Source organism: Dipodomys merriami, unplaced genomic scaffold (assembly GCF_024711535.1).
Source record: "Dipodomys merriami isolate MVZ:Mamm:240054 unplaced genomic scaffold, mDipMer1.0.p SCAF_41, whole genome shotgun sequence".
NCBI classification, from domain to species: Eukaryota; Metazoa; Chordata; class Mammalia; order Rodentia; family Heteromyidae; genus Dipodomys; species Dipodomys merriami.
This window is the reverse complement of record NW_027205715.1, coordinates 10,381,047-10,389,944: the sequence shown is the minus strand read 5'-3', so window position 1 is coordinate 10,389,944 and position 8,898 is coordinate 10,381,047. Positions and strand designations below refer to the sequence as shown.

General features: G+C 47.7%; 1 protein-coding gene across 1 annotated transcript; it reads right to left on the bottom strand.

Moving 5' to 3' along the window:
• Nucleotides 1-345: 345 nt before the first annotated feature.
• LOC138806970 (pyrethroid hydrolase Ces2e-like) lies at nucleotides 346-8,581 on the bottom strand. The gene is made up of 12 exons (XM_069992484.1): nucleotides 8,416-8,581; nucleotides 6,170-6,374; nucleotides 5,047-5,200; nucleotides 4,300-4,433; nucleotides 3,961-4,219; nucleotides 3,468-3,566; nucleotides 3,042-3,182; nucleotides 2,821-2,901; nucleotides 2,437-2,581; nucleotides 1,793-1,930; nucleotides 1,215-1,287; nucleotides 346-774 (listed from the first exon to the last, which is right to left on the bottom strand). Exons 1-12 carry the CDS (start codon nucleotides 8,489-8,491, stop codon nucleotides 591-593), a joined length of 1,689 nt encoding a protein of 562 aa, XP_069848585.1. The 5' UTR covers nucleotides 8,492-8,581; the 3' UTR covers nucleotides 346-590.
• Nucleotides 8,582-8,898: the final 317 nt, after the last annotated feature.

Genomic DNA, 8,898 nt, shown 5'->3' with positions numbered 1-8,898 from the left:
TGGATGTGGGTAAATTTAACTGCATAGAAATTAATCCAAAACAAAACTCCTTGTACACTTGTGTGGATGAGAGAGAGAGAGAGAGAAAGTGTGTGTATTAGAGAAACTTAGAAATTAAATTGGCTTAATTTTGGCTACTTAGAAGTTAGAGAAAAAAAATGGGATTTGCTGAAGGGTCAATCTGGGATTTTAACCCACTTCTAGGAGTAACATGCTCAGAACATCTTCTTCATTTGAAGAGAGGCTGGGGACTTGGAGCAGACAGAGGCTGGGGAGATGAGATGAGCGAGAAAGAAAGTAGCCCAGGCCCATGGGGTTTGGAGGACTGTAAGCACTTGGCGCTCATTCAGCTTCATTGCCAGGGGGCATTTATTGAGTGTGTCTAACCAGAGAGTGCTCAGGCAAGTGGGTCATGAACATCATGCAGGCAGTTGTTCATAAGTATCAGCTGGTTGGCTGGCTGACAGGATACAGGGGGATGAATGGCCAAGTGAATGAATGATTGAGTCAATTCCTATTTCATGGTAAATGTATGGGCACCTCCTGCTGATCCTACCTGCAGTCAAGCCCACTCATCCTGACATGGACCACTACAGCTCTACATGCTTCTCAGCCCCCTTGAGCTCCTGAATTTTCTGGGGCAGGGTCTTGGTCCAGAACTTCAGCCTGGAGGCCTTCAGGGCCTGGCCCACGGCAGGATGGATGTCCAGCTGTAGGTACTGCTCATTCTGGTCAAACAGGGGCCAATGTATCAGGTCCTCACTGTTGGGGTTCCTGTGGACACACCCCACAAGGAGGAGGGGTGAGGGTCATTCTAAGTCCTTGTGAGCCTGGACCCAATCACCTCATTAGGTAATTTGGGCAGGCAGCCCAAAGGTCAGGAGTGGGGGTATGAGGGAATGAGAGAATGAGTGAAACTTTTCTGATAAGGAAAACAAGGCCCTCCCCCAAGTGTCTGTTCTATATGGCTCAGAGCCACCTCACAGAGATGAGCGCTGATATTTCCACAAAACTGTGCTCTACTTTTCAGGTTTCTGGATCAAGGGAGTGTGACTTGAACTTACCATTCATTCTCTGTGTGTGAGTGACTCCAGGGATTTGAGGGGGGAAATGCCAAGTAACTAAGGTCATGAGCATTCATGAGTACATTACAAAGGGATCACTAGGTAGACTCCACTCACTCATGGGAGGCAGGGTTAGGTGTATTATCTCACCCATTCCGAGCAAAGTTGGCCCAGTACTTCATCATCTTCCTACTTAGTAGCTGCTCCTCCTCAGAAAAGTCAGCTGCACAAAGGAGAACAAGTGTCAAGATCATGGCTAATTTCAGGGTGCCTACTGCTGCTCTCCACCCTCCATTCAATCGTAGTCTGATCCTCCATAACAGCCCTAATCCTTTCATTCTACTCCACCCAGTATCAGAGACGCCCATTCCATAACCCTCCATTCTTCTTCTTTGTCTCTAGTTGAATACACCAGTGTGTATTCCTGGAATAGAGGCCATTTCTACCCTCAGTCCCTGGAATAACTTAGGAACATTTATAACATCCAAGCATGCATTCTGTACCCATGACTGATACCTTATTGCTGGTGGGGACGGGTGTTATGAGCACAGGCTGCTTGGGAAAAAACTTGGAATGTAAACAGTTGCAGCTTTTTGAGTGGTAAGATTCTGCACACTTGATCTTGTCTTCTATCTAAGCTTCAGTTTCCTTATGTAGACCACGAGGAAATTCACCTACAGGGACCCTAGTGTGGCCCATTCTAGCTTATGGAAATGAAGAAGACTCACGGCTGCTGCCACCAAAAGAGGACCCGAAGACAAAGACAACCTCAGCACCATGGTCGGCCCTTATATTCTGGAGCTTAAGGTCCTTGATGAAGCTGTAAGGATGTTGGAACTCATAGAAGTAGACAGGGCTATGGGAACCTGGAAGTGGAGACAAATTATGACATGGTGACCCCTCATTTGGAGTTGTCTTTCCTCGTCTTTAGTGATAAGATGCCTAGACTGAACATAGCTGGAATCTGGACTGTGAAGTGAGAAGCCTCAGGAAGAGGCCTTTCAAAGACCAAAGATGGTCATCACATTAAAATGCTCCATTCTCTGACTTTGGGATGAGCTTTGAGGTCAAGAACTGCATGTTACTTTCCTCTTCCATGAGACCCCAGTGGGAAAAACCTTTGGTTAAATCATGGCTTTGATTTTCTGTGTGTTCTTGACTTAATCATTATCTAAGTTTCCACTTCTTTAAAGTGCCAGTGATGCCTGTGTCTTACAGTAGCCTTGAGAATTTATTGACCTGTGTGGCATCAAGTGCCTACCACCGCCTTGAGAGAGACAAGGGTGGAGATTGCACATCACAGAGGTCACCCAGGATGCACAGCTCTGAGCTGCCCGCTGCTCAGGCAGGCTTCAGCTACAGATGTACTCACGCTGAAAATGTGCTACTTGCAGTGCAGGCATCACGAACATGAAGTCCCCCATCATGTCTTGGAACTGGGCTTGGAGGGTCTGGGGGTCCTCGGTGTCCCCCATGTACTCTTCCATCAGCAAGTCAGCACACTTAGCAGGCAAGTTCTGTACCAAGAGGATCAGAGAGAGGCAAGCTAGGCAGGAAGTGCAATGGCAGGGAGGAGGCAGCCTCTGGGTGCAGAGATGGCACCTAACTGAGTCATTAACATAGGAGGGAAAGAGTCAAGTGCTGGAGTAACCCCAGCACCAACACACAGATATCCCATTGTATATTCCTGGAGGTTACTGTGTGAACAAATACCTTAGGGTGCCCCATCCACTGGTGCAGGTGTTCAGATCCTTACCATGAGTCCTACTGTGTTCTGCATTATAGCTGGCAAGGTCTTTCTGTTTATTTCCTTTATGGTGTCAGCAAGTCCAAAGATCTGAGTGGTGAGGAGACAGTTTAAGTTGGAATTACGTGGTCATGAAGGTATCAAGCCTTGTCCCACCCGATACACCCTGCCACTCAGACACATAACAGATGAGCTCCCCAGACAACTAATGAGTTAGAATGAAGTCTCACCATGGGGAGGATCCAACCATACTCATCAGTGTTGACACCAATGATGCTAGGGACTGGGTGGAAATCAGCAGAGGCCAGCAGTTCCGTTGGGTGCTTGGGTAGGAAGACCCCATCCACCACTGCAGGGATGATCTTGAAGGTCTGAGGAGGCATCCATGACCAGGGATTTGAGATCACATAACACATATTTTTCTTATATCCCTATGTTACTTCCACCCTATGCCAATTCTTCCCTGCATTCTCTCCCATACATATACCAAAAGATGCAACACTTAGGTTAGCCTCCCTTAGCCTTCATTTCCTATCCAGAGGTACAAGAACAGAGTGTTTGGTTCAGAGTATTAGGACTGGATGATACACATCGTATGTCCTTTTCCCTCTTCATGGAGAAGTGGGCTGGTCCACACCCACACCATTAAGCCTGACCTTGGTAATAGCCAGCATTTCCTCTTCACTCTTGGCCCGCAGACAGCGCACCAGAGCCTCTGAGTCCATCTGCTCACAGGCAGACAGGTTGGCCACGATCTGGAAAGCAAACAGACAGAGGCTGCCTCACCCTTTGAAGTAGCAAGAGAGGTTTTCCCAGACCCAGATTGATGCAAGTTACTCCAGATCATTTAGTGTTTACTGTGTGTATTTCTGTAGGTGTGAAATTGTTCCCACATTCATCATGCTCAGGGACTTTGCCTGGAGGGGACATCTTTGCTGCTTACATGGTTATATCCACATAGGAGACTCTGGGTTTAGCATTAACTCAGTGAGGCTGAGAAGTATGGATTCTACCCTGACTCCTCAGCAATTATCAAGACGTTCCAAAGTTACCTTCATGGTCAATTTTGTACCCAACAAGACAAAATTAAAGCCTCTTTGGATAAGGATAGTATAGGGAGTCTGGACCAGGGCAGCTGAGGGCACTCACTGAGCGGACTGGTTCAGAGGAGCTGGAGATGAGGTCTGGCAGCAGAGCCACCCCACTCTCCATGATGGCACCATGGAAGAGTCCTTGGGACATGGGGGACACGACATGTGAGGACACACTTGTGCCACCTGCAGACTCGCCAAAAATGGTGACACGGTTGGGGTTGCCTCCAAAGTGGGCGATATTCTGTTGGACCCAGCGTAGGGCGGCCACCTGGTCCAGGTAGCCCCAGTTGCCAGTGGCATGCTGGTCTCCAGTGCTGAAAGTGACAGAGACAAGGGTCACAGGGATGTCCTGGCTCTGCTTGGCCCTCATTGCCCAACTCAATCCCACACTCACCTGAAGAAGCCCGGGACTCCCAGGCGGTACTGGATGGTGACCACCACCACATTCTCAATGGCTGCCAGCATGGATCCATCATACACAGAAGCCAAACCTACAACCAGTGCACCACCATGGATCCATACCATGACCTGGAAAAGTCAAGACAGCTGTTGTTGATTCTCATTCAGCCCCTATCCTACCTCTGTGTCCATTACACTGCTCATGGCTTTGGCTGTGTATAGTTGCCAACATAGAAAAAACTCCCTCAAGACCTTCTGAACTTGGCCCTGGAGGAGGGCCACTTGAGGACAAATGCAGGAATCCAAGGCTGAATTAGTGGCTTCAAGCCTGGAGTACCAGTGACCTTACGCTCTTGTCTATCTAACATGGAAAGAAAAGGGGCATTTTCCTGATTGTCTCACTTTAATATGAGTCAAAGGATCACATACTATCATTGGCACAATAGATAACCCACAACTTGAGTGATCTCAAAGTTCCACAATTGGGCTCCTCACTGAGTCTTCTGGGCTCATGTTGGTAGTGAGTTCTTGTTTGATTAAAGAACCAAGGCCTCTAACAACTGGGAGCAGTTAGAACTCTGAATCCTCTACCATTGGTGATTCACCCTTCCTGACAAGTGGTGTTTGGAACTTGGTAATGAAACTTTTCATTAAGTTCCACACTGCCTCAGAACCTAGGCTGTTCTTTCCACTACTAAGAGTCTTACAGAAGAAATGTTCTCCCAGAAAATCCAACACTCACAGGCAGGTTAGAGCCCTCCTGGGCACTGGCAGGAGAATAGATGTTGAGATAAAGGCAGTCTTCAGACATGGAGATGGGAAGTGTAGTTAGGCTGGGAAGTGTAGTTAGGTTCGACATTTCCCCTATATTCATCATATCCAAATTTTGCAGACACCTGGTTGCAATAGAAGACAATTATTCCAGTGTTTGTCTTATAGTGAAAAATCTGAACCTGAAGCTCAATTTGTTCCCAGCCACTGTGAACATTTGATACTTTGGTGTCCTGTTTATACTGAATATTTTCTCATATCTTTTCCAAAGAATGTGCTGGCCACAGGCTTGGGTGGATGACACTCTCTATCTCAAGCTAGAATGGAGCTCTGACCTTCAAGAAGCCTTCACCACGTTGAAGGCATTAGGTTTCTCTCCCACTAAGCCTTGGAAATCTCGACACATAGAGTTTTCTGGAAGCATTGGCTGCCAGAGTTGACATACCTTTTCTCTGTGCCAATTAAAGCCTGTCCAGGGTTGTTACCACCACACCAGTGTAGTATGAATGAATGAAGCTCACTTATACATAGGGTAGTGAAACATTGCTGAAATCAAAATCCACACACAAGGGAATTGTAATCCTTCCACCATGTCTCCAATTTGAAGAACAGAGACATTTCCTTAACCAGGGGCACCTGGCCCTTTGGGTAGGCACAGTGACTGTGGAGCTTGGCTTCTCCAAGGAGCCCCCACTGCTGCCCTCCTCAGCGATCTGTAGCAGCTGCTGCTGGACCAGGAGCTCTGTCAGGTCCATATAGACAAGGTGTACCATAAGCTCTGTCAGGTCCATACTGAACCTTTCCCAGGGATGCTTCCCCTGGTGGCAGAGAACAATTGGCATGATCCAAGTCATGGCACAAATATATCTCTGTGCTTTGGCACCTGGTGCTAACACTGTTCATGTGCAAAGCTAGAGCTATGAGCCTGGCAAAGCTGTTCCACCTACTGAATCTCAGCAAATTCATTGGAAAAATCAACATGGGAAATTCTCCAGTTCAGATTGAAATGGACTGGGGGTATACATAGGAGAAATACTCAGTGTGGTCCAGGGTAACCATTCCACTACAGAGATTCTCACCCCGGAAGAGCTTACATGGCTGGGTAGGAGGTGGCATCCCTCACACCACTCCATGGTTCAGGAGGCTCCGGAGGGGCAAACCGCAGTGGTCCTACAGGTGGCTTGGCAAAGGGAATGCCCAGGAAGGTGTGCACTGCCACATCGCTCCCCTTCAAATGGATGAGGCTGCCCCGCACCTGCCCATATTGCGTGGTCCTGTTGGGGATGACTGGCTCCTGGCCTGTGGGTGAAGAGATGCACATGAGAGTTGGGTGTGCCCCATCAGCTGCCACTTACATTGTGGCTCCTGTTGGCTCTATGCCACCCACAGCTCAGCCTGGCAAGGTCCTCTGACCTGCAGGTTCAATGGCTTCACATACATTCTGCCTGCATGACTGTGCTCCAACACCATTGTTTTCACTGACCTGACCCAGACCTTCCTACCAGGCAGGCTCCCTGAGGTTCTTTGGAACGTTATACCATCATTAAGCACTAGGAGCTTCGAGCTTAGTTTTTGGCAGAATAAGCATCATTTCCAGCAACCTAACAGGTTTTACAAGGCACTAGCAACACTGGGGATTGGACTGAACATTTCCAACCCTCAGATTCCTCACAATGGAGGTATCAGAAATGCCAGGACGAAATAGGGCTGCAAGGAGAGAGTCACACAGCTCTGATCAGATCGTGAAAACCCTGGCCGGCTTGTGTTGGGGATCAAGAATGGAGGAGGCCATTGGATATCATCTGCATCAATCTGACTTGTACAATCATGATATTTCTTTAAATGTATGCCGCATACTTTGTGGGTTGTTGTTTTTTTTTTAACGAATGTAAGACAGAATCCTTCATGTGAGCTCACATTTGGTAGCCTCAAAACTCATGTTCCTTAAGATGTTTTGAGACAACAAGTCAGGCCCACAATCTCTGGCAATTTTGTCATCAGGACCAATTCACTCTCTGCTGAATCCCCCAGGATCACCCTCCAATAAGAAAAGTAACTCTCCTGTCCCTAAGAACTCTCCAGGAACTATTTTTGAATCACAAAGTTTCATGTCACCTGGTATGGCTGGAGCCAAGATAGAAACCACAGACAGCAGTTTCCCAATATTTTCCAAAATCTAAAGACATACCACTGACCTCCATGTTGTCTGTCAAGAGATTTTGGCTACATGGGAACTCTGACCCTGGGCCTCACTGTGGCCACCAGCCACTCATGTTTCATAGTAGTTATATAATTGATGTGTTTAAGGATAAACATTGTTCATAGGTTCCTATTAGAGACCAGCTAGCTGAATGTTGCTTCAAGCCTCTCATGAAATGATATGAGAAAGCTGAGTCCTACAGTGGAAAAAGTAACCCTTGAATTAGGAGAATTTAAACCTGGGTCTTCTGGGTAGCAAGATTTGCATAACCAGCTCCTTCTCATATAAACAATTGTTATGTTCAATTCACTATTTCAGAATCCATACCCAGATCCTGATCAAGCAGGAAAGGGAGGAGATCCAGTAGGAGTGGGCCATGGGTGAGGTGAGGGGGAACTCCTTAGGGCAGATTAAATAAGAGAGGGTAGGGGAGTTCATCAGAGCCTATCCCAGCTTGCTGTGGATTGAGAGGATCAAAGGTTGCACATATATTTCTGATGTAATTCTCTAAGTAGCATGAGCTCCTGATATGAGGCCCGAGAGTTTGTGGCAGGCACAGGACATACCCTCTGAGTCCTAGAAACTAAGCCAAGCCTTTGCCCAGAGTTCATACATAGGTGAAAGAAACCCAGGTCCACCTCGGTTCAACTTACTGATGTTTTTCTGGGGAAGTATATCTCCTCCAGGACCAGAAACCTTTGCTGGGGAATATTGGACCTACCAAGATGCTTCTCTGGCAATGAAGGGGACCCACACAGAGACAGAGGATAGTGTGAACAACAATTACATGATCAGATTCAGTAGCAGTTACAGCTCCAGCTGCACCTGCTCACAGAGGAGGAAAATGTCCAGAATCCCTGACGCTGCCTGGCACATGTCAGTGCACCTCTGACTCTTTCAGATTGGGCTCACTCCTGTGTTTCCTCAGGCATCTATAACCCTCTCTGAGCTATATGATCACCATCCTGGCATTTTATGGAGGTTTAAATAACACAATTTTCCCACATTGTCATCTGTCATGTCCACCTACTCCTTTCTCCCTCCCTTCTTTAACTTCAAACTCTGTTCTACATAATGTGGCAGATCTCAAGCTAGTCCCCGTTTCCCTCCACCCTGACCCGTCCCCTGGCAGTGTCTTACCCTGAATCCAGTGTGGAAGAAGAAGGAATCCATAGACCACTGAAGTCAGCCAAGCAGGAAGTTGGTGAAGTGGCATGGCTGGCTCACAGGACAGTTTCTGTGTCTCTATGCAGCACACTGCAACTCACCAACAGACAATTCATCTAGACTTTGCCCAGCCAGGTTTGGAGGAGGCGGGACATAGGAGAGGTTGGGCAAGGTTGTGCCTGCAAGAGAGTGGTACTGATGGGGCAGTGATCACAGGAAGTCAGGGCCCAGAAATCTGGTTGTGAGCCCTTTCCTCCTCCTACTTTCCCTTTGCCCTTCTCCAGAGGTACTGTGTGACTTTTGCAGCCCTTGAGATACTGGGAACTTTCACCAGGGTGAAGGTTGTACTGGAGAAATTCAGGGCTGGACGGCTGAAAAGCAGATCCCCGCCCCCCAACCCTGGGGTAAAGGTGAGCACTTGAGCAGACAGGGAGCTATGACTGTGCTCATTTTGAA

Coding starts and splice junctions, on each gene's coding strand:
- LOC138806970 (XM_069992484.1), bottom strand. CDS start 8,491: ATGCCACTTCACCAACTTCCTGCTTGGCTGACTTCAGTGGTCTATGGA. Junction 6,375..8,415: donor TCTTCCACACTGGATTCAGG/GTAAGACACTGC, acceptor CTTCACCCACAG/GCCAGGAGCCAGTCATCCCC. Junction 3,183..3,467: donor AAATGCTGGCTATTACCAAG/GTCAGGCTTAAT, acceptor ATGCCTCCTCAG/ACCTTCAAGATCATCCCTGC.